The sequence below is a fragment of the Pseudopodoces humilis genome, chromosome 2, assembly GCF_049639895.1.
Source record: "Pseudopodoces humilis isolate 2021_Gansu_Grassland_sample_001 chromosome 2, ASM4963989v1, whole genome shotgun sequence".
NCBI lineage: Eukaryota > Metazoa > Chordata > Aves > Passeriformes > Paridae > Pseudopodoces > Pseudopodoces humilis.
In genome coordinates, this window is record NC_142201.1 from 48,907,943 (window position 1) to 48,934,540 (window position 26,598).

General features: G+C 40.8%; 1 protein-coding gene across 14 annotated transcripts in view; it reads right to left on the reverse strand.

Moving 5' to 3' along the window:
- The window catches only part of LMO7 (LIM domain 7), a 130,954-nt gene extending 106,775 nt beyond the window's left edge, over positions 1-24,179 (reverse strand). For 6 of the 14 annotated variants that reach the window (XM_014250479.2, XM_088069004.1, XM_088069002.1 and 3 more), the window contains exon 1: positions 24,028-24,179. In XM_014250479.2, the coding sequence (XP_014105954.2) occupies positions 24,028-24,096 (69 nt within the window). In that variant the 5' untranslated portion in view covers positions 24,097-24,179. The remainder of the gene's footprint in view (positions 1-24,027) is intronic. The other 8 variants (XM_014250506.2, XM_088069009.1, XM_088069006.1 and 5 more) reach the window with 3 other exon arrangements.
- Between the last annotated feature and the right edge of the window lie 2,419 nt (positions 24,180-26,598).

Sequence of the window (26,598 nt, forward strand, 5' to 3'; positions counted from 1 at the left end):
ACACGTCACGTGTCCTTCCTATCTGAACATTTTGGTGAAGCCGATGGAGTATTTATTAAGCCAAGGATTACCAGCCAACTCTTATTCCCCAGGGATCCCTGATACATGGTTTGCAAAACCACAGGTAGCAGGAGCTCTATCAGCTGCCAGTCACAGGCAGCCCTGGGATAATTGCTGCACTACAATTAAAGAATCAAGGTGAAGAGCATGGAGGTCCAGAAGAGAATCCATGAGCGACATCTACTGCTCTCCCAAACTCTTTTAACACTTCCCCCTTCCTTCTTCAACATCATCACTCATCACTTTTGATCCAGGGTGAGTGCTGCACATGACCCAGGTGTTACTAAACCACCTCCAGCACGACACTTCCTCCAGCCACTTTACTGCTCCTCTGCAAATCCACTTTATTTATTTAATTATTTGAGGAGCCAAACTGGTCTGACAGAGTGCTTGTCTCCTTGCCTGGGTGTGCAGAGGAACCCAAGGTAAGATTGTCTATCAGCAGCTACACAGAGTTGCTATGTACACTGCCCAGAGGTAGGATTTAATTACTAGTCAAAAGTAGTCTATCTCCCTCGATTACATAAGACAATTATAATTTGCTTGTATTTATTATGACATCCTTGCAGAAATGTTCATGACTCTTCGTAAACAACTCCATATTCTGCAAGGGAGAGGCAAAAATTTGCATCAGTCTCCATATTCAACCCATTAAGCATTTAAAATGTGAATCCTTGATATCCTCCTTTTAATATTGTTAGAAAATTCCATGTTGATAATTCTTTTCGTTGTTATTGTTCAGAGGAAAACAAGTCAGCAGTGTACCAAAGAATTTATCTGCATATGGCAAATAGATCCTTTCTCAAAGACACACTCTGACCTAAAGTCCTGTAGTGACCTAAAGTAGAAAAAACCAGAGTGTTCAATCAGCAGTGGGCTAGTTCACATATATTCTCATCATCTCCCCTAATGATACATCTACACTGATTAAAAAAGCTCCACAAAACACACCAAGAAAGCTTTGACACACAAGCAGGCAAATTGCACTAGGAAACATATCCAGAGCTATAAAAACAGTCTTGACAAACTACTCTCTTTTACTCATTTTGTATGTTTGTACCTTGTAACCACTTTTTAGGTTATGAACAGATGCATGTTCTTTGGACTTTTTTTGTCTTTAGCTTAACTTTATTTTGTCTTTGAAAATAGCAAGGCATTAAATGGACAAATACCATCAGTAACCCACACAGTTTTTCATAGACAGAATTATCTATGCCCTGGAAGACAGAGATTTTCCTCTATCATAGGCAAGATGCCTCAAGCATTTAGGGTTTGAGCCACAATTGTTTCTGTGACCAGCTGCTCTTCCAGGGCATGCAGACTCCAAGAATGTCTGAAATTTAGCCTAGCAACAGACAAAGCACAGACTGCCCCCAATTTAAACATTTTACTCCATACATGTTGCATGAAGTTATGCCAATTTCTGCTGCTTGATCCAGTAAGTGGTTGGGATTTCTACATGAATTTTTTTACCATTTTATTTAAAGCTCAGTATCAAAGATGTTTCTCCAACCATAAAAAAACAAAACAAAAAACCAAAACAAAACAAAAACAACTGGAAAATGCTTTTAACATCAGGTCCACTGCTTTATCAAAGCAGAACGATGTCTCTGGGGATTTTTAAATTCAAAATTCCAGAGAGAAAGGATACTTTGTAGCACTGATGATATTTACAATGCAGGATTTAATTCTGGTTTTGGGGGCATCACAAAATCATGTGTTTTGTTGGTCATACATACTCAATCATTTGTTAGAACAAGAAGTTGGATGTAATTTCAACTTGAAGCATTAAAACATGACTTGCACAACATTTACACACTAACAAAGGAATTATCCCACTGAGTTAAACTAGTTGTCTGTCCATCCCACCCAGCATCCTCAGCCTGAGAGTGACACGTACCAGGTATGTCAGCGCATTTGCAGGGTGGGGAGGGAGGATACCAGTACTTTCATATTTAGAGCAGAGGTGTTCTGGCCTTCTCTATAATTAAGTGGTAAAAAACAGAGAGAGCAACATATCTTTTCATAAACAGTTCTCTTGCATCAGAAATCATTACAAAAAGGAGAAATGTCATCCACTTTGGAAATGTCCTTCCTCCTGTGCCTATATATCAAGCTTTTTAAAATATCTGGTTGCATAAACATTTCTTTGTTTGCACTATACAACATATGGAAATGTGCATCCAGAAGAACTTGAACACAAGTCTAACTTGTGATAAGTCCAAAGTGGTAAATGTATGCAATGCCTTTTTAACTAAGGCATGTCCCCATGAATATTCTACTAAAAACTCATCCATCTTACGCAGGACAGTGTTCTCCAAGCCTGGTGCCTCAGACTGAGAGCCTGTGTTGATAGCAAGTGGGAATTCATACACCTTCCAGGAGTCACTGCAAAACAGATCTCGTATCTCTTAACATATTCTGACCTCTGCTGTTATAAAGTGGAATTTATTTTGACAATAATTTTTTTCTTTGAAACACTGTCCTCAGCCAAATAAGAATTTTCAATATCTGCAATTATCCAGGGAAAATAAATTATGGGAAAATCACTTTTATTTTACACCATGAAACAAAAAGTTTCCATGCTTTTCCCCTCCCCCTCACGTTTCTACCATCCTGTCATTTATTATCACCTGCATCATTTGACTGTTACATAAATACACATGCTTTGGTGGTTTTTTGGGGATCTAGACACTCTGTATGCTCCAAATCATCGCTCTGAGAATGAATTACTTTTATGACAGATTCCAGCAAAAACACCCAACATGTACCAAAACAGAGACTACCACTAATCTGAAATAATTCATGGTAGTTTTAGACTGCATTTTTTTTTCCAGTGTAAGTTGCACTTCCACCACCAAAATATTCTACAGTAGCCTAGCAAGCTCTAAATTATGTGCAGGTCTAGGACTCCACATAGAATTTTGGCAGTGTTGGTTAGAAAAGAATCATATTCTAAGTATACCACACATTAACATCAGTGAAAGTGTGAATCTGAATGAATGATGGTAAATTGGTTGGTTAACTTTTGAAAGCAGCAAAACACCACTTTCTAAGTTATACGTACACTTTGAGGGGAAAGGAAGAAAGAGAGGGTGCCCATCACGATTCTCTGCTTCCAATCTTCTATTTTCCCTTTTTGTTAAGAAGTCTCCTCTCAGACCTTATCTTGAAGAATAACATTAGAACCTGTACTGCACTTATCACAAATTCTCAAAGAGCATTTCCTCTTTCTTTCCCACCGTAACACCTGTCACACTTCAAAATAAAATTGCATGTACAGCTTGCATGATTTCCACCCAGACTTGCTGATTCCCCATGGCTCAAGAAAGCACTTGATCAAATATTTATAAGCAGTATCAATTCAGGCTATCTTCCAGTCAGAACACACTTTTGATTAAGGAATAGAAAAACAGCAACACAGTGCACAATGAGTGTTTCAGCACTAAATGCTAGTTTTATCTTCATGTCTAACTAGGGAAGAGACCCTAATCTAAAATCAGATAGTTCACCTTTATGCCAAGAACTTACTTCTCATGGTTCTAAACATAAGAAATAATCTTGTTCAGTTCTTTTCAGTATGTTCTCACCATTAACTGTGTTCTTTCTCAGCAATACTAAAATTAATGGAGTTTTTTATTGTTCTGCGTGCAACAACTTTACTTTCACCTTCATGCATAGCTAATTTATTTTTTTTTTTTTGGTCCATCTTTGAATACTTGCTTCTGCTGAGAGAAACATATAGAAACTTGCCTTCACACCTTTAGTGGGGTAAATGCAATGGCATAATGTAGATAGATAAACCACTGAATCTTAAAGGATCCTCAACTACAGCTACCAAACAAACAGCCATTAAAGCCCAGCATAGCACCTTATTCCACCATACAGATGTCCTGAGACAGCCTGATAGTTTACACACGCTTCCCATTTCAATAAACAGCCTCACACATTCTCTTTTGCCCCAGTTAAAACCATCTTCTGCTGGAAACCAAACCAGTGTGGACCCCCCCAAAATGTTACTGCACCTCCAATAACTGATACCTAGACTGTTAGCAAGGATGGTAAACACTGAGTAATGCACACTACCATAAGTGTCCTGTAGGATTTAACATTACAACTGACTTTTTAAAAATATGGAACTACTTCAAATAAGACACAATAAAACACCTCAGCTTCCTACTCAAAAAATTTTATTAATAAATATAAGTTTTAGATGACATAAGGAGGAAGCCTTAGTTGTGCTCTTTGTATAGAGACCACCCAGCAGCATCCTGCAAGTGGTCTCAAGGCTTTATTGGTTTGATTGAACATCTGTCAGATTCTGTAATACCCTTGAAAAGAATAAATAAAGTACTATGGTTAGTTTCATTTTGTATTCTCTCAAAAAAATATGATGAGAAATTGAATAGCCTAAACCAAAGTACAGCATGATTAAACAGGAAATTTGAGAAACCAATTCACAAAAATAGAAGTGAATAAAATTCACACAACTAGCACAAAAAAAAAAAGTCAGGCAAATTTAGATTAAAAAGTAACTAAACACAAAATGCAGAAGAAATTCTATGGTCCTATGAGAAGAAACAGGAAGGACAGAGCAGGTGTGATGAAAGTAAATAAACAGATAATGAAAAGATGGTTATGATGTTCAGTTAAAGAGCTGGCAGATGCTTCTGAGAAGCATAGGACTGGGAAAACAACCACTGAGAGTACAAGTGTTGAGATGGCAAAGCCAGAAAGAATTTGCATAATTAAAGTTCTTGTCTGTTCTAGAGCATGCTCTAAGCCATTAACAATTATCTTCAACTCAAAGGGTTGGAAAGATCTCACTGACTGAAAAACAAAATAAATTCCCTTTTGAGGTGTGATGACATGAGAAAGAAACCAGAAAAAGGGTTTGAAAAGCATTCAGACTATTCTCCCCAGTTTTTGCTTCTAGGAGGGTATTAAATATTGCTGAATCACCACCAACACAAGGATAGATTTCTGAAAGGGAAGAACACTTTGGTCTGAAAAGACACTTTTTTTCCCTGCCTTGGCAAATAAACTGGATTGACACAAGAAAAGTAGCAAGTGGCTACAGATGAACTGAAGTTATGCAAGTGGAAAAAAAGGCCTTGTTATTTTATTTAAGGACAGACTGTGGAAATGCAGTCTAGGTAAGGAGATTAAAAGGCCATGACATGAAAGTAGGAAGACCACACATGTCAAGAGCAGTTTTCTAATGCACCACCTGGAATAAGGTACTAAACTGAACCCAAGAGAAGTTATTTAAAATAATTCCAATGTGTTCTTAGCAGAGTTAGGTGGACAACCACCACATTATTTACAAACTCAATCTGAGACATTGCATGAGATAAAAACTCCATGTTCAAGTCCTAAGCTGGAGCACTGGTGCAAAGTTCAGCAAGGAAAATTCAGGGTTGGCTACAAAATCTTGTTCTTAAAACAGGGCAACCAAACATATGAATAGGATATTCCTGTACATCTCACAACAGTGTTAAGTTTTTATTTTTCTCAACAGACAATACCAGTTTGTAGTCAGTCACCTTCATACCCTTTTATGACACTTCTTTAAGTGTTTATTCACCAGTCTGTATTGGTGCAACAGGTGTCCTACTCTTAGTTTGGTTCATGCTGTTTCATGTACTGTGCTTCAAGAAAAGACACTTAGGAGTATGAGGACTAGTTATTGCAAAGAAGAGATGAGAGGAAACACTTCTTTTCAACATTTATCAAAGCAAAATTTGCACTAATGGATTTGCTTCACAGCAAAGAAAGATTGTCATGCAGCAGGGAGGAAAAGTTAACCAGGAAAGTTCAGTACCAGTTTTTAAGAGGTTAAAATATACAGAGATAGATAGGTATGCCAGGAATAGTCTAGGTATAAGAATATCCAATTTTACAAAAGACTACTCATGAACTATGTGACCCCTAAGCTTCTCTGATCCATATATGCAATTTCTACATAAAAGAACTTATTACTCACTCAGACTCATCATCTAAATACCAAACCCGGTAAAAATTTTTAGTTAAGCATGTATGTATCTCCATGATTTAAGGCACAAGACAGAACAAAGAGTTTCAAGGAGAGTTTTGGTGGTGTTTTGGAAATGAGGTACTTCACAGCAACTGCTCAAAACACACAATAACCTAGATGCAAAAAAAAAAAAACCTCTACAAATAAATCAGTTAATTTTAGGATATATACTCCAAGAGCCAAAGCAGAAATTTAAACCTGTAATGCCTACTATGACATGGCATTGCTAAAGCAAGAAAAGAAAAACTGTACATGCATGGTGGAGGGCACTGACACACATACTACCTCCACAAGTACCTGTAATTATTCAGATCAGGGTAATTGCCAACTCTGAGGGCACATCATTTAAGCAGCACTTACACCACCACATATAACCCAAACACCAGGCTCTGTAACTCTAATGTTGTGGTAGAAGATGCATAGAGACCTAGGATTTGCTAGAATTTGAAGACTACATCCAATTTATGCTCTCTAATGAATTCTTTAATCAATACTTTTGTATGGCCTGTTAATGCTCATCACTTGCTGGGGGCATAGGGAGGAAGAAACTGATTGGTCTTTATGTGCAAGGTTACTGGTGTTACTCTGCTTAGAGGTGGCCCCCCCAAGCTTCTCTAGTGACCTTGGAACCACTGGAGATGCCTGCAGAGATGGGAGAGTGCAGGGTGGTGGTGCTGAGGATGCCTATGCACCACTGGCACTTCCTACACTTCCACAGAGACTACATGATAGTCAGATAACAAATTAAAAAATCTGGTTTCTCTTTCCTTGATGGAAGATGTCTTGAGCTGGTAAAAATGACTGACCTACAAGCTCAGAGGGACAAAGGGCTCCTCCTGGGCACATGCAATGACAGAGTGATGTGGGAATAAGGCAGGTACCAGTGGAGAGAATAGTTTCAACCACAGCAGGGTTTTCTTTGAAGAACCTCCAGAAACCACATAAGAAAAATAACCTTCTTTTTTTTGGAAGGGAATATTCAAAGTAAAAGCAGGTCTGGACTTCATTACATAGCTTTTGGTCACAGGCACATGAATCCACCTGCTCAAGGTATGACTTTAGATATATATTAAAAAAAGAAAAAAAAAAAAATTTTGAAAAAAAATCAAGTTTTTGCCACCTCAAGGAAGAACATGCAAACCTCAACACAGCCTTGCTGCCAGAGGTGCAAACAGAAGGAACACAGGACAAAAGCAGAGAACCCTAGAAGATGTGCTGTCCATGTTTGCATATGAGAAATAGGGTGGTGGGAAGATGAGAAGAGCCACTTTTGTTTCTGCCCCATCCCCTCCAGGCCACACTGGCAGAGTATCCAGCACAGCCCTCACATAACCCTGCCTCAGGTCTGCAGCAGGGACGTGACATTTGCTGCACCTTGGTCTCCTGCCTTCACCTAAAGAAATTCCATATATGCTGGAAAAGCTGTGAGCCTGGGTAATTCCAGTTCCACTGCTGCTTCCAGTGATCCTGGGCAACATTACTGCTGAATTTGGGGAGATTACATAGAAACCTGGCACACTGACACAGCCCCAAGGCCTGATGACTAAATATTCCATGGTAATGACTCTTGCCACCAGAACCTCAAAAAAGTCAAATATGAATGTCAAAAGCTAATAAATCAGAGGTAGCCCTTCAAAGTCTTGTTTGGACAAAGATTTGTAGTAGTCAAGGCCACACTTTAAAATGTACAGAATTCATACCAATATGTATCTCTATCAAAAGATATGTCTGTGAAAAGTCACTGTCTGTCAATATTACCAATTTATCAAAAGACGTCAAAGGACAGATCTGGAGTCAATAAAGTAAATTACTCATCTTCCATTTTATTACTTTGAAAAAACAAATTAACTAACATCCAACAAAACAATCAAAAAGTTTGTTAAAATTCTTAGTTACTTGTGTAGGAAAAAGGCTACAAGATAGTAAAATATTTTACCAAAAACAAAGGGGTACAATAAAACAATTCTGAAACATATATTCAACATTATTTGAAAACATCCTATTATGAAACAAAAGATTTCCTTCATAAACAGCGTAATGGTAAGTTGTGACTCTGTTGCAAACCAAGATAGAATCCCTGGAAAATATTTTCTGAATCCTTGGAAAGTTGCAACACTATACAACAGAAGACATTGTTACTTTAACAAATCTGAAAAAACTTAGCGCAAAGTGAAACTGGGTTAAGAAGAAAACATTTTGTTGTCTAGTGAATTTTTTGTAAGCAAACTTGTGATACCCACACCTCCATTAAAAATATTAAAAAACCCTACATGGGGAAAATACAATGGCAGAAAATTCTTTGCAGCTTTTTTACTAGAAAGCAGTTTTGCAAATATTATAAAGATCTCTGTGCTATTCAAAAATACACAGCAATGTTCAGAATAACTGAAAGTGACACAGAACAGCAACACAGCTTCTGTCTTGATTCTATTTGTTTCACATAAATGAAACATCTGAAATTCATAGCATCTGAGCACAGAATACACATTTTTTTCAGTATGACATAGTAAGAGATATTTTAAGATGCTGGAATGTCATTAATTTGCACCCCTTAGCTCAGCAATTTGTAAATGATTAGCTCTAGTGCACCAAAACAAAGCAGAGCCTAAGCCCATTTTATCCAACTAGGAGTGTTTAATTTAAGCACCATTTAAGATCTAATGCCAAACCCCAGCATAATTTTTTATCATAAAATTGAGAAAGACATCCGATGGCTTCCTGTTGGTACATATAACAAGATTGTTGTAAGAACAACTTTTCTTATTTTTCTGTAAGCCTTTCAGTTGCCCAAGATTTCAAGCAAGTACCTGCATTTCTGCTGGTAACCAAATCCCTGAGGAGCAAGTTTAGCTTGAGGTGTCACAGTCAAGCCTTTTCCCACAGTGTCAGAAGGAGAGGAGGGAAAGAAGCGTACATCGAGGCAGAATGCTATTTAACTATCTATTTTTCTGGTTACAAGAGAAATGGGATCCTCACACCTTGAAAAGGAAAGAGACTTGTGCTATCAGATTCCTGCTCCTACTGGGTTTTACAGGAAATAGCAAGCTGGCTTTTGTGCTCTGACACAGAAGGCTGCACAAAGGGTTGCAGAGCCATGGCAGCTCTGTAGCTCTGGTCTCCAGAAAAACCTTCCACCCTGAAGAGGTTGTGAGACTCCCCAAACAGGGCTAAAAATGAAATTACTCTGGGACAAGTGAAGACCTCCAGAATGTTTATGAATGTCTGGCTCCAGGAAAGCAGCTCTCCTGACTGCAGACACTACTTTGTGTTTGTTTGTTTTTTTAAATTCCATGAAACAGAACACACCCACCTCTCCTTTTTCATCCTGAGCAATTCATTCAAAGTCAAAGCTTTGGTCTGAACCTTAAGGTCTTCTATTTTATTTACTTCTGGTCTAGCCTTGAAGGAGAAGTGAGAGAAGTTTAAAAGTGGCTACATCATTCACCAGAAATACAAGTTTTCTGCTCTTAGGCACCTATGGAATTCACTTGTTTCAAGCTCTTCAAGTTTGAGAAAAAAAAAGTCTGTGCTTCAAAAATTCCTTACTTTAATTAATGACTTGCTTTAATTTGACTTCAAATTAGTTTAATCATTATGAAGGAATAGTGAAAACAAAAAGTTCAGCATCAGATGATATTTTAAAATAATATCTTTAAATTTCATTGTCCCACTCCTAGTGAGCTCTCTCTGGAGGGGGTCTCTGTCCTAACAGCAGGAGGGGATAGAAGGCCTCTGTGGCATCCTGTGCTCCCAATGCAAATATTTTGATCAGATGATTTTAATTCACATGTAAAAGTAAAGGGGATGGGGCAGGGGGGGATAGGGAGGGGTTCACTAATTCTGCAAGTCTTCCTTACCTGAAGTTTACCAAAGCCAAAGGAACATTTTGGGAGAGAGAAATTTTGAGAAAGTATGATCCCAAATACTCCACACCTCAACAAAGAGAAGTTAAATTTAAACATCCAATTTCCAACTTTAAAAAAAAAAATCTAAGAGAGAATGCATTTTCATTTGGAAAATTTATCTGGAAGGTTTTTTTAAGTCATTATTTACTAAAAAAATAAAATTAATAAGGAAAGGCTACTCTGAAGCACAAACAAAAGGTAAACGCTTTGCGTAACCTCAGAAAGATACTTAAAATTTACTTTTCCTGGCAGCTGTTTTCACTGGCAGTTGGAAATATTTTCTCTCCATTTTGTGCTTAAAAGAAAAAATTCAAATTCATTACTGTAGCAGGTCTGAGCTGCAATGTTCCTGTTCACCTCAGCTGGATAATTTCCTCACTCTGATGGGTGACACTAAAGCAATCAGATTGTTTAACATCCTATGCAAATTCCTGGAGAGGAATGCTCAAATCTGCCAGCACACAGACAAATAGAAATCAGCAAAATCAGCAATATGTTAATTCAGCATGATGCTGAACTCAATGCAAATATCCCTAAGGGTAATCAACAGGAGATGGGAAGCAAGACAAATTTGGGGACTGTAGCACGAGTTACAGCAGAAGGTCCACATGAAGATATTCAAAACAGAAAACCCCACTCCACAGACAATTTATGATCTGAAACAAAGAATCTTTACCTCCTTCTGAAACGGTCCAATAAAACAAAATCTCACAGAAAGCCTCCTCCAGCCATGAGTACATCTTAAAGTTGTTGTGGCAGACATTCAGTACTAACCACCATGAACCTTCTCCCCCACAAATTTAATCTCTGCAGAGTCAAACAAATATTAATAATTGAAAAGTACACAAAGTGATTTTACTAAGGGGGTAATTAGCAACTTCATTTCAGTTTAGCAGCTGATTTTGAGTTGGCATTAAACCAACAGGAGCTTAAAAGAACCCATTACACAGATAAGTTTCTGAATAACCTTGTGAGTTACTTGCTGCAGTTTGATGTGGCCCTCAGACTTCAAAGGCCCCTTTCATAAGAAAGCAGGACAAAGGCAGAGAGGTCTTTATCATCATTTATGGTAAATAAGAGACGAATCCTCTACACACTAGAAAGCTGATGCAAGGAAAAGATTGAACTTTGCATGAGCTTCATCAACATTTTAGGAGCTCTAAATTATCCAGTAGTTTTTTGATTAGATGATGCCACTAATTTGGAAAGGCAACAGCAAGTAGTCCAGGAGCACAGAAGCACACAGATGAAAAATAGCTCCTGCTACTTTGCTATCAGCAGATGTCTGTGAGCACCCATCACCAGACCGCAGCAGAGCACGTGCCCAAGCATCTCCTGACACCTCAGGTGAACAAGCCAGAGCATCCCATCCTGGGCACACACAGCTCACACAGCTCTCAGTTTCCTACTGCTCAGTCTCAGTGATTCCCATTACCCCAGTCCTGGACATACAGGCAAGACTGGCAATCCCTGGCATCTGTGTTTAGAGGAACTGCGTGTTAAAGCCTTAGCACCAAATCCACATGCCACTGATAATTAGGCCATGAAGAAACACAGGGATCACCCCCTTACCAGAATTCACTGATAGAAACCCAGCAAGAACATACAGCTCAAAATTAACATAGTGTGAAATGAGAAGTACAAACCCTTATGTGGAAAACTGCCAAATGTAATTTTCACAATTACCATTTAATTTAAGAAGCAGATCAAAAGGAGCACATAATTTACATTCTCAAACATTAAGTTTTAAAGATCAAAGACCTCTAGTATTTCCAGACTGCATATATGTAACTTGGTTCAAGTAATGAATCTATGCAGAGGGAGAACATGAGCTGCTCATTTGCTCTCTGCAGCAGTTTCCCCATCGTCTGTGACTGCAGCATGTGATATCTCCACCAAGCATCATCAGCAAACTCCCACTGACACTAAACACGAATAGAAGCAAGGGGTTTTAAGGCCTAAAAGAGCATTATACCGATTTTCTGACTGCTGGGGAACTCTGTGCCTAAAACTGGCCATTGCTTCAGAATTTTTTTTCACAACTGCAGCCTGACAGCTATGACTTAACAGTACTTATGCAATGTTCCAGAGGTCATTAAAGATTCCACGTTACCAAAACTGTGTTTTTGTGACAGTGCTGTAGCCTAATGATGCCAAAAAGTTAAATAGAGAGAAGTGCACTATGTAAATGTTCCAAAACACATCACTTAAATTCCACAATGAAATAACAACAGCAGAGGCAATGTTTTAGTGACCACTGGGAGCTACTGCAACAGATCCTGGTCAAACTAAGTGTAAAGTAGAAAGTGTCCTGGAACTTATATCCAGGAAACAACTGAACTTTTAGTCCATATTGAAACCTCATGCCTACTTCTAAGCATCTCCCAAAAAGTCACAGCTCAGAATTCAATATTAAAACCAGATTTTTCTTAGCAGAAAACCAGAGAACATCATTACCATAAAACCCGGGCTAAAAAATACATGATCATTTAAACTGAGCCAGTAAACAGGAGCTGTTTGTGGAAGTTGAGAAGATGACCAAAACTTCACTTACTAAGTTGAAGAACGCAATACCACCATGAGTCAGCTGGGGGTGAGAAGCTGTGCTCAGTACTTGATCGCTGATGGTACAATAGCATTCAGTCCCCAATATCTTATTACACAAAGGTCCTCAATACACCTCACTGTCTCAGAGTGGTCCCAGGCACAGGACCCATTTTTTAGCTGCATGTCCCTTATGCTCCTATTTCCCTTTCAAATACCAGGATTAAAGCTACTTTAAAAGTAGACAGGAGGGGCTATATAATACTAAAATTTACACAGGGACTTTAATTTTTATAATACAGCCTTAACATCTAATAGGAGAGAAAAGGGCATATGAAATCCACAAATCTCTAAATATGAGAGGGCTTAAAGCAGCCTTCTCAAGAAGAGCTTTTCCAACAGACACTTCTCATGATAAGGATGATGCATTCTCTAAGACTATAAATCTCTTGAAAGGATAAACAACCATTGTGTTTTTACAAAAAGGCACCTATGTACTAGTACTTTGGTAAACAGGCCTTCCTGACAGATAAAAGCAGTTACACTGAAGCAAGTTTCACATTTCAAACCTTCTCTCACAAAACATTAAAAAAAAAAAAGTGAGCAAGATCCAGGCTCCTTAGATGAAGAGAACAATAAGCCATGTCTGGCTGCAATTAATGCATAGCAACCTAATCTCAAAGGATATTTATATTGCATAATGCTGTGGGTATTCCTGCCAGACCTATACTGGCTCACATGGACTTCTGTGTGACAGCAGCCACACTGCTTCCAATTCCCAGCCTACATCAGGTAGGCTGACATGGTCAAAGCACTTAGAAATCTTAATCTGTATCTCTGTCAAAATTTAAAACTACTACATGCAACTTAAACAACATTATATGCATTGATACATTAAAAAATTGGTAAAATTGGTGCACTTCACATCTGCCCTCCACTAGCAGTCTGCAGAAAAGTGCCCCTGCCCAAACTGGAATACATATGTCCTACCTCCAGAAAAAAAAAAACAAACAACAAAAAAAGGACACATATACTTCTTTACTTGAGTGTAGAAACACTGAGGTTGAGATGAGAAGAACCTGGAGATCCAGATTTCATCTCCACATCCTGCCCCCAGGAGCAGTGTGTGTTCAGCTGAGTGTGCACAAGATTTACCTGCTCCCATACTCCAGAACAGTGCAAAAATAAAGTTAAGACGTGGCCAAGCTACAGTCACAGCACAGCTGTGTTAGGAATAACACTATAAGGAAACAAGAAAAAATAAAAGGAGGGTGAGGAAGGCTGGCATACCTTCAAAGACAGCCAAGACACACCAATATCCTTTGCACATTTCATTCCCCCATGTCAGAAATGTAGCATGACAGAGATGTCTTCTACTTCCAGAGAGACATCCTCCTCTACCCTACCTCCTCAGCTAATCACAGAGGGAAGAAAACGTAATCAGATGAGTCACCAGTGGAAATCTGCACGGCTGGATCGCATCTAACCCATCAATGCACCAGACACAGGAAATCGAATTACTGCCAGCTTCCCGGCCACATCTGCGAGATGCTGGGAGCCACTGCTCCAGCCGTCCCCTTTGTTACCACAACCAGGCAGTTTGGCTCTTGCCTGCATCCACACACCAAACCCTGTTGCTGAAATGTGCATGGCAAACATTCTGTGTTCTGACCAAATTAACCATTACACTGAGGATCGCACATGATTTAATGGCATTATCTTTCTTAACTACAGTATATCTAAATATGGTTGGGGAAAGAACATTCATATTTTTACTATAATTTCCAAAGGAAGAGAGTCTTCACAAGGAAAGAGCAAAGATTCCACTGTAAAATGGAATGACAAGATTTTAGTTGCCACAGTAAAGAAAAAAAAAAACATTTTAGAAATTCTTAGGCACGGTGGTAAGAAAGGAAACAAAAAATGAACCATAAGCATGAACATATAAGCATCTTTCAGTCAGGTATAACAATAGGCTTCCATGTTTCATGGTAAGCAAAGCAGATGAGAAATTAATTTTAAAATATGTGAAAAAATTAAAATAAGCACAGTAACACATTCAGAAATTTAGACTAGTCTGAGACTGCATTCCCCCAATCTTTTAAATGGCTAAATGCAAAACAAATGCAAAAAAACAGAAAACAACAGATTTTGTTGAAATGTGACATTGAAATGCCACAATTTAAATACTTACAAGGTAAGAAATTCATGAAGGAAAAAGTAGTTATTTACAAATAACTTTAGGTGCACATTTCTCCTCATCCCTTCCCAAGCCTCTCTTCTCTGTCATTTCTTCAGAGCGCACAGCTCCCAGCCCTATCCACTGACACCTGACATGCAGACCTTCCTGGAGTCTGAGATCACTTTGCCAGACCTACCCCAAAGTCACAGAGGACTTTGGGATTTTATCAGACACATGAAAGCTAGGTCATTAGTGAGCAACCCAGTCTGTGCATTTTAATGGGGATTTGTCTTTGAAAACTTCATCCACACGTAAGACTTGTAGCTGTGAAGCAATACCCTCTTGAATAATCATCGAGTCAATGTTTATTTTATCAGGGATTTTTTTTGCCTCCACAGCATCAAGCAAATGTCTGTGAAAGATATTCATCTGTACCTGGAGCTCACGCCTTCATCCTCACTCCATTTCCCTTCAGTCTGAATAAGACCAGCTACATGCAGCCTTTTTATTGAATGCTGAGAGCTCACAATGAAGATGCCCACCTGACATTTGAAAAAAACCAACAAACCAAAACCACCATCCCCCCATACATACACAAAGGTGAGACCCTTGTAGTTAGTTAAGACAGTCAATGTCACTTTTTTACAACCTCTTTCATTTGCAAAAGAACCTGTGACCAGATGTCTGGCCCTATTTCATTTAGGATGACATTTTCAGGTGCATCAAGTGTCAGTGGCACTGTTTAGGCAAACAGAGCATGGTGACACAAGGAAGAAAAGGTTTTTCCTAGAGCAAAAGTTCAGTAATGCCTTTGTCCCCTGCTTCACCTAATCTTAAATAGTTTCCAAAGAAGCATTTCAAGGCACTGCAACAGGTAATACTACAAAACTCCTCCAATACTGTAGTGTCAAACCTGGGTCTTTATTTTTTTCCTTCTCCACAGCCACTTTGACATCTGGCTTCATAGAATCACTAAGGTTGCAAAAGATTTTTAAAGATCATCAAGTTTAACATTCTGCTTCCTTCCATGTCAAACAGATACGAACTAACAGAAATAGGATGTTTCTGTCATGTTTTTGGAGGCATCAGCAAATGACACAGTACTGCCATGACTGACCCAGGCTATGTGGTTACCACAAAAAAAAAAGAAAACCTTGACACTGTGCACCCATCCACCACTTCCAGCATCCCCAAACTCTGACACCAGCTGCACAAAAGGCATGTTGGAGCCCCATAGTATACTGGCTGGATTTTTACCCACTTCCTTTAAGTAGGCAGAAAAAACATCCCACACTTGTTTCTGTTCTTTATCACATCTTGATTTATTAGCTGACATGGCGATTTGACCACACAGAAAATCTCAGATCAAACTCCAGAAGCTAGACTTTTCAATTCCTTCCTGAAGGAAAAAGTAATAAACAAATAATAGGGTCAATAAAGCAACTACAGGAAAGAATTTATAAGTAACACTGGAAATGGGTTTTGGGATTAGATTGCCCCTGTGAAGGACAGGTGATGATGGCTGAAGAACTGCTGGGCAAGATATCTCAATACCTCTGAAGGACCATCTCCCAACCAAGACAGCCTCAGTGAGACACAGGGACTGCTTCTTCCACAGTAGAAGTCAGTGTATAAGCATATCAAATACTTTCAAATGCTTTGGCTCCGAAACTCCTGGCAGAGTTTGTATTTAAAACAGCTCCAACTGTATTTATAAGACTTATGAAATTCGTCCTGAAGAAGTTATTTATGGCTAGAAGCCAGGCTCCTTAATCCATGTGTCTTCCTTATACCTCAGCCCTGGGCACCTAGCAAACAGAACCTGAGTCATGTAAGGAAGAGAGCCAGGCAATGAGCAGAGGTAGGTGACTTGAGAATCCTCCAGGGAAAGAGATGGTTTGTCTGAGTTTGGGTGTCTGCCTCTCCTCATCCCACTAGTCAGCTGTAACCCAACAGCAAGCTGCTGCCAAAAGGCCACTTCCATCAACACTACCTCTTCCCTGGCTGGACCACTGGTGCCCTTCTTGCCTTTCAGGAGCCAAGCAAATACCAAAAAACACCCTGATTTTCCCTGAGACACCTCACCAGAGCATCAGACAAACACCCCTGCCACAGGAACAGGAGGCAGGGGAAACACAGGCCAAGCACGGGAGTCTCAATGACACCTTGCTGGGATAACATCTCAGCACTAACGCAAAACCACATTGTCGTGGGATCTACTGTAGGAGGACAGCTTGGCCAAACAACAGATTTCACTGTTTGTGCTAGCTGAACTGATCTCAGCTATGCTATCTCCTTTAAAGCTGTGATACATTACAAGGATTTTTATTTTTTTGGCAAACACAGTAATAACTATTTCCCAAAGACAGTATATTGTGTTCTTTTCTAATAGTAACAACTGAAAGCTGAATTGCATCCAGAAACAAAACTGAGAACTTTCACATGAGCTGGTACCAAAAAAATGTGCCAACATTTGCACAACATGTGCCAACACTGGCAAGAAAATATAAAGCAAGTATTATAATCTTCATGCCCTTCTAAGATAATCCCAGATGTTTTGTACCACGGATGGAAAACACTGTTGAAATTAGGTTTCCCTATTCAGTATAACACAAATGAAACTTTTACAGCTAAGTATCCAATTGGAAGCTAGTATGCTGCGAGTCAGATCCATACCTCTTTCTTTCCACTGGAAAACCAAAAAAGTAGCACTAATAATAAACACTAAATTCACAACCTTGCAGAAGCCCACAGCATGAAGAACAGAGCCCATTTTAAAGTAACTTATTCACTACATTCCTTTAAAGTTAGATTTTGACTTGGATTGACAGTACTCAGAAATGTGAAAAACAGCAAAACCAAAACACTCCTCCCAAGATAATTTGGATAATAAGTGAGGTGTGTCAAGCACACCTTAGACCAGCAGAAGCATTTCTAGTACACTGGGTCTGAGAGCACATGCTGTTTTTCATTAAACTGCTGTAGCTGGAAAGCCCATTTAGAAAATGATAGTTAAGAGTTATATTAGTCTTGTTAAGCAGAAAAGGTCGGGGTTTATTTTGTTTTTTAAAAATGTCCTGCAGGAGTGGATAAAGGAACTTTAAAGTGGAGGAGTGGTAGGTACAAGAAACAGCTGGAATGTGTCTGGTTCTTACAACACAATAAAACCCAAGTGTTTTCCAAAGCTCAGCAAGGTCACCATCTAACGGAATATGCACAAGTGCTCATTAAAAACTTAAAAATTTGGACCAAAAAAAGCACCTGACAAAGAGAAGGTGCTAAAATTTATTCCATAGTAATGGGGGAGTAGAGGGGAAAGCATGCTAAACATGGAAATCATTATCATCTCACCTTCTCCCTAAACTATGGGCAGAAAAAAATGCTTGCCCTCACAAAACTGCAGAAAGAATCAAGACACAGTTCAAAAAACAAACAAAAGGACAGGAGAAAAACAACAATAATAATGCCATAACTAACTGTAGTTGCCAGCCACAAAATACAGACCAGAAGAAAACAAAAGCCTGGCCAGAATTGTCTGTAGTTCCCCTTAAGCTGCAATGCATTTTCCCAGTATAGAAGACATACCCGCTTCTATAGTCAACAAGCTAATTCTTTCTCAAAGTGCCTGCAGATGCTGCTTTCATGCAAAAATTTAAAACAACACTCAAAACTACAAAGAGAAACTTCATAAAGGAAGCTACATTGTGAACTCAGCTCAAAGCTATGCATGCCCATCACACAGGACTATGTGAAGACAGACTTTGGATTATCCCTGAGAATTTCCAAATATAGACTTGAAAATAAATAAGCCCACCTTGCAGAAACAAGGAAATAGATTTTACTCTCAAGCAAAAATTAGTCCCATTTTTCTCTCAAACATATTACAGACACTTTTCCTGAGATCTGGAAGCAAGGGAACAAAGAAATGGAGAGGAAAACGTTCAGCCAGATCAAAGGATATTCTGTCACCCTCTCCCTCTAACACATTGTTGCTTGCCCTATGATACGGCATTTTACCACAGCACTTTCATAGTCTGCAGGCAATGGAGAGAACATTATTTCCAGGATTAAAATTCCCACAGTATTTACTTCACAACATGTACATTTACAGATCAATTAATATTTATATATCAACTGGATACACTTAGATTTATTCCGTGAAATACTCATTGCCTAGAATATACACACAGTAATAATATTGATGGATCCAGCTAAAGCAGGGTTAAATACACCCGTTACGTAAACGTGAGCCAGGACTTTGGCAGCTGTGCTGTAAGAAGCTCTCCAGAAACCAGCCCACCCAGGTTTTATGACTTGACAGAATTACCCAGTATTAAACATGGTTTAGGGAACAGAATATACAGATTTTGCCTTTTCATTCACACATCTTTCATTCTAGCACTATTCAGGATATTGACTGGCTCTCTACAGACTACCCAAGAATACATTACCCAGAACTAAGATTAAAAAAAATAATAAAAATTAATGCTTAATTCAACTTAAATAAAGGTAATAACAAGAAGAGGATTTGAACAGTGAAATTAGTCTTCTGTCTCTACAGTTATTTTTCCCATACCAGACTGTATGCATTAGATTCACGCTTGGGGGAGAAACAAAGCAAAATAATCACTGAGGTAAGATCTCCATGCAAATACAGGGAAGACATCACTGCTAGACCTCTAGCTGCATTTGCAGAAGCCATAAAAATATACAGTAGAGACACAAACTTTGAATAGCTTCAAAAAAAATAAGACATTTGGCAACCACATGTCCGAGACCATTCCCTGAATTTGATTGCTGTACCATTGGTCCAGACCAAAAGATTTCAATAAGTTGTCCTGGTTCTCAAGTTTTATCCTCAAGCAGAGTCTTTCTACCAAGTTCCTTTGCAAATCTGCTCTTCCTGAGAAGGTTTGAGAGGGTGGGGGCAGGGGGTGCACACATCTATACAAATGTTTGTTTTCTTCTGGAAAAAGAAGAGAAAAAAAAAAAGAGCCCCAAAAAATTTTCCAGCATCCACTGTAATGTAATAATACATGCAGCTGTCAATACACAGCAGCATTCAAAATAAATAATTAGGCAATTTCACTACCTATTTAATGGTCATGACAGACAGGAGCAGCAGAGGTATCATTAGTTGCCATCCAGATAAGTTGGGCTTTCTTCTGCTAACAATGTCTATAAAAATTGATAAAAACCTTATCTTGCTATAGAAATCCTCGTGGTGAAACACTTCTCTCCATCACTGCTGGGTAGTGTTAACACCAGGAAGGACTTCTGCTGCAGTGTTCCTCCATGAAGAACAATTCCAGGATTCTAGGGTCCCAATTCTGACATTCTCAACATGCTCTGATGAAATTAGTAGCTCTCAGAACATCTGACTTACAACTCTATAAGAGTTATTAGAGAAAGAAATTCAGCTCACAAGAAGAGCTGTAATAATTTGCAATATTAATAGTTACTTGGCTGAACACCCTTTTTCACTTCAGTGGATTTGTTGGAAGTTGCTCCACATGCTTTCCTACAGCTTTGCTGCTTCACTCCAACAATTCATTCAGGCACACGCTCGCTGGCCACCCTCCCGCAGACTGGATCTGTACATTTGACTACTTCAGGGGAGAAAAAAAATTCAAGCTTTACTTGCCTCAAGGCACTTTAACTAAAGATTTACAGACTTTGTGGGTCAGGTTTCAAGTTGCTTTAGCAAACAATTTCAAACCATAGACATTTACCAGAAGATTAGAATTTGTTTAAAACTGAGAAGTAGAATCAAAAGCTGAGACATTTTACAAGAAAACAGCACATGCTTCTTTCTTCTCGAACTCTTCAAGGGGCATCACTCCTAAAACAGTAAAGCATGTGTTGGGGGAGATGGACTGTGTCTCCCTTTCATTCACAAGGGTGAACTTGGTGGTGGACTACAGAAAGGGAGAGGCAGAGGCTGCCCTCCCACATCTTGAGGCAGGAAGGCAGTCTGGGATATTTAATAGCTGGGGGAAGAATGCATTGGTTTGGAGGAACTGCTTTTGGCTTGCTTAAGTTATAATATGGAACAGAACACAGTAAAACAATTTTAACCCAGCTATTTCTAGCTTTGGCAAACAAGCTCTACCTTTCATAGAATGAGAGAAAATCCTGAGCTGGAAGGGACCCACAAGGAATGAGTCCAACTCCCGACTCTGGACAGGACAGCATCAAGAGTCACACTGTGTGCCTGAGAGCATCGTCCCACTGTTTCTTGGACTGCCAGGTTGGTGCTGTGACCACTTCCCTGGGGAGCCTGTTCCAGTGTCCAACCACCTTCAAGTGAGAAACCTTTTCCTGATGTCCAGCCTAAACCTCCCCTGATATAACTTCATGCCATTCTCTGGGGTCCCGTCACTACAGACAAATCAGTGCCTGCCCCCCCTTTCCCCTCATGAGGAAGTTGTAGACTGTGATGCAGTAGACTCTTTGGTCTTTTCTTCTTTGAGAAACTATTTCCAAGTTGTGGTATTCCAGTGTTTTATTCTCAGCATGCACCATCTGCCCGGCTGAGACGCCAAGTGATAGCTGAGTGAGTTTGATCAGCACCACTTGCACCAGGCAGAGCTCAGAAAGTGCCAAAAGCCTCAGATGGAAGAAGCCAACACCACTAACCAGCACTGGCTTCTGTAGAAAGGACACCTGAGAAGAGCTTGAGTTTTGCACAGAAAATGACCATTCTTTCCCCTAGAGAAGTAGACATCCTCAATAGGCAGCTCCCCCAGTGACTCCAACTCATGTAACAGACAAGCAACATCCCCTCCCAATTCCCAACACATGAAACACAAGAGGTTGGGGACCACACTTTAAGAGGTTTTTGCACTATGAAGAGTACAGACCTTCCTTGTCTGCATTATCATAAAATATGCCTCAACGTGAACCTGAATTAAAGAACTAAGTCTTTCTTTAAGCAACACCAGACAGCAGATGCAATTTTTTGTTGTTATCATTCTTAATCAAGCTCTGGCACTTGGGTTTGAGTTGTTTGGAGGTTTGGGTTGCAGGGGGAAGGAGAGCTTGGAGTTTATTTGGTTTTGGGGTTTTGTTTTTTTTTTTTTTGTTGGTTTTTGTTGGGAACCGGCAGAAAAGGAAACTGACCAGGACAGTCTTCTTTCACCAAAAACTTCAGAAACATACAGGGTAAGATTTTTTTACGGTTTTGGGGTATTTTTTACTCCTCTTGGGATCTGACAAATACAGCTGATCATTCCTGTTACTAAAAAGCCCTCAGCATCAAGGTTAAAGGGGTTTTTTTTAAGTCTCACAGTCCAAAGAGTTCTCCACTGAAATACAGAAATATGTTAACAAAGCTTTCATTAGCAAAGGGAAAGAGTAACAGTTTACAAAGCTATTTTGGCTTGTTCCTTTAAATACATAGTAGCTAGTGTCTGTATGCTTTCATCTCCTCTAATGTTAGGGAGAAGCTGGTACACAAAACCATACCAAAACATCACAAGTTCAAGTTTGTAAATATTTGAAAATCTGCCTCATCTTCAAAACTAATTGTTTAATCATTAGGACTCACCAAGTTTCACTCTCAATCATGTATACACCACTTTGTTTCATCAAGACTCACAAAACCTTGGGACATGCCTCATTACCCTAAAAATATCATTACTCTTCCATACAACAACGGAAATGGTTAGTCTCGGCTTTTAATCCATCTGGATGCAAAGAGTAGAGAAACACAACGGTTCTTCTGAAACACAAACCACATTTCATAGGGAAATAAATATTTACATTTTCCTTTAACATTATGGAATTCCTAGCATCCTGTTTATCAATACCTTAAGGTTTGCAAGTTACTTGCTTTACAATAAAATGTTTCTCCAAGGGGCAAGTTTAAAAGTTATTTTAAAATGAGAACAGCTTTCACATATCAAAGGATAGCCACACAAATTAGATTGGACAGGGGGGAAGCTGGGCATATGTTTTTCTTCCCCCTACACAAACAGCGCACACTTCATACTCACATCACTTTGCTAGAGCTCCCACATGCTACTGGCAGGCAAAGACACAAAACCTTTTGTAGGAATGGTACAACCAGCTAGTATCATATGAAATATAATAATAATTAAAACGAATCCCCGAACCCTTAAAATGGGATTTTCAAAGACAACATTACATCACCTTAATGAAGCTTTTTAAAGCAAGCTTTGCCAATTTAAAGAAAGCAATGCAAGAAAGGTATACGTGAGGGAGGAATGCTTTAATTACTTAAACTCGCAGCTAGCTCTTACAAAACTGACACATGGGGAAGCCGGGACTGCTATAATTACCTACATTCACAGAGGACACAAAACTGACACTTGTGGAGGTCATTTGCCATACCCTTGCCTTTGGCTCTCTCAGTTCAACATTCTCAATAGATTTTAAGCACTAGATGTCATTGTTTTACAGAGGAAACAAAGAAACCTGAACTCAGTCTTGACAAGCTTATAAAGAAGAGGGGTAAAAAGTAGCAAACATCCTTTTTTGAGTACTTCCTCCTTCTATCTAAAGTTACTGCGATAGTGGTTCTGACTACATTAAGTTTAATCTTAAGCACAAAGAAATAAGCTTAATATGTTAAAATACATCTAAACCAGCACTCTAAAACTCCACTTTAAAAGCACACCATGACTCTAAGGGAGGCTGTTCAGTATCCCTAACATTTCTCAGCTTCCACGCCATCAGCCCCGCTCTCTCAGCCGATGCTGCCCTGGTCATACTCAGGTACTTCCAGGAGCAGCCTCCCTCCCCACGCTTTAGCACGTCCCGCACCGGTGTGACTCGGGGTAACGATACAGAAACACGGATATTTACGTCAAGCGCTATGTGCAGTCAGACAATCATGTTTAAAAATAGGAGAGAAGAAAATGAGTGTTAATTTCAGGTTTCTCTCTGTCCTGAACTCTTTCGAGACAGGAAGGAGTGTCTTTAATTCAGACTGTCTCGGAGCAAGCGCTACAGAAGTAATTTACAAGATGGCAAGAAATTATAAGCATTAATGACAGGCGGGCAACCGAGCCAGCCTTTAATTTGGATTGCGAGGAGGGGGCGGTGGCGATACTGCACAGACAGATTTCTGCAAGTTACCACGATACTTTCTAAAAATAGCAGTCCGCAGCTGCCGACAAAGAATCAAGGTTTGGAACTGCTGCCGGACGGCGGGGCAGCCCCGCGGGAGCGCGCTGCGCGCTCCACCGTTCGGGGGCTGCGGCGGGACCCCGGCCTCAGGCAAGGACCGGGGGTACCGAGGGGCTGCCAGCCAGCAGGACCGAGAGACGGCTCACCTCCAGCCATCGCCGGGCTTCGGCGAACGCCGCCTGGAAGTCGCACTCGCTGTCCTCTTTCCCGTCCATGGCCAGCAGCGAGCGAGCGGGGGGCGGCCGGCGCTCGGCGGGGCGGGGGCGCGGGAGCGGCCGCTGTCATTCAGCTGCCTCCTTTTAACGCTGCCCGCGCCGTCTCCTCCCCCTCCGCCTCCTCCCCGCGGAACTCCCCCTCCCGGGAGCTCGCTGGCGCTCCGCGGCCGCAGGAATCCGAAGAGCCGCGGGCCGTGTGGCAGCGCCGGGACCCCCGGGGCAGCCGGGCGCCCGGGAGGGGCCGCACCCCCGCGGCGGTGGCGGCTCCTTCCCGCCGGGACGCGGCGCCCCTCGCGCTCCCGGCCGGTGGAGGCCGCCCCCGGCGACTCCCGCCCCGGCGCATACCAGGAATAGCTGGGGACAATCGCACCTTTCAGGACCGGCCCCGCCGCCCCGGCCCCCGCCACCTGCCGCCCCGCCCGGCCGGGACTGCCCAGCGCGCCGCCGGCTCCCTCCCTCCGGCGGGGCCGCGGGAGCCCCGGGAGCCCGGGCCGCCTCCCTCACCTCCGCACCCGTGGGGCTTCCCGGCCAAGCACAGGCAGCGCCGCGATCGCGGGGAAGCGGCTCCACACTCTGCAGCGTTGTCCCGTTTGGGGACGAAGTCAGGAGCCTTTTCCACAGCTACGGGAGACACGAGAGCCCCACACTTTGTTTTGAGCCCTTCTCGTACAAAGTGACCGAGGCGGAGGCGCCCTGGCTGAGCTGGAGCCACACGACTCGGCTTCCATGCTTTCCTCCCCAGCCCCTTGGCCTCACCTCTGGTTTAGCTCACACTACCCACACTTTGCCCATTGCTCTGACTCATTCCTGTCCCCGTCCCCGGCTCACTGCAGCAGCCTTTTTGCGACTCCTCCACCCCACACGCTGTCCCAGGCTCAGAGCTACAGCTCTCAGTCCGTCCGTGGACCTGGGGGGGGGAAGCTGCGCTGAGCTCTGCCCACTGCGGTGACCACAAACGTGGGGCAGGTTGGGATCACGCTGTGCTTCAGCAAAGGGTCATCCACCCTGACCGAAGCACGGGAGCCAGGAGAGAGATGGTCTGCAGGCTGAACACAGTGAAATCCTTTCTTCCAATACAGGCGTGGACAAGTGCTAAACAGAAAAGTTAAGTATCAGGGAAAAGAGCCATTTTCTGTAATACTAATCCACAACATTAGGTTGTTGTGTTTTGGCTTTGGTTTGTTTGGGACTTTTGGACTACTAGGTTTCATTTAACGTTGTATTTAAGCTCTCTACTCCTGCCTGAAAGGAGGGTGTGGCAACGGGGAGCTCAATCTCTTCTCCCAGGTAACAAGCAACAGGACAAGAGGAAATGGCCTCAAGTTGCACCAGGGGAGGTTTAGATTGGATAAAAGGATAAATATCTTCAGAGCAAGCACGGTCAGGCACTGGCACAAGCTGCCCAGGGAGGTAGGGGAATCCCCGGTCCTGGAAGCGATCAAAATGTGTGGATGTGGTACTTGGGGACATGCCTAAGTGGTGAATACGGCTATGTTAGTTTAACATTGCGCTCAATGATCTTTTCCTACTTGATTTTTCTGTAGTATCTTTTCTTTCCATGTTTTCTCTGTAAGTAAAACTGAGTTGCTGCACACATATTTTGCTTTTATAGCCCATGGCACAACATACTTAATTTTTAAAGGGTTACTGACAAAAGGTAACTTAAAACTTGTACTACACACAGATTCATTTCTTCTGAGATGTTTACTTGGGAACACATCTTCTGTTTTAACAAAAAACCTTCTTAGAATGGAGAAGAAGAATTTTAGGAGATCAAAAAGCCAAGAAGCTATGAGCCATCAGTTTCTGCAGTATATGGAAATCAGTGTTGCTACTGTTACACACAGAAGGGAAAATGCAGTGACTCTGGCTTTAATAAGTTCCATGGGAGATGTTTGACATTTATTAAAGTTACAAATGCATAGAAGTTATGTAGTTAGCTCTTCATCATAGTGTGATTTGAGACATCTATGCTATGCTATAGAGCCAGCAAAGAATAGTATGATAACCAAAGCTGTAATTTTGAGGGGTTTTTCCTTACCCTTTTTTCCTGTTCCAAGCCAGATCAGCCACAAGACCAAGTACAAATGAAGAATCTGCATTTTTCTTGAGTGGGAAGCCTGAACATCAGAAAGCAACCCTCTCATCTCACTATTTAACATCTATGATTACAAAGGTTAAAAATATCTAAATAAAACATGTATCAGCTGCTGCTGCTGGCTGACATTAGTTTGCATTACCTGATGTTACCAAACATTTTTCTGGACAACTACAGCAGCCTTTCTCCAGTTTTTAAGGTCTTGCACTCCATCTGAAAATACAGTGCTTGTTCCTAAGTAGGAGAAAGTAACTAAGAATTCTATAAAACAGGCTTCAAAAGAGGTCATGTTAAAAAAAAAAAAAATCTCACTTATTTCTGGTTGCTTTATTTCACTTCATAACAAATCAATCACTTTTCGTACAAATGAAGCATTTAATGTTTTAAATCAAGTAATTTGAGTA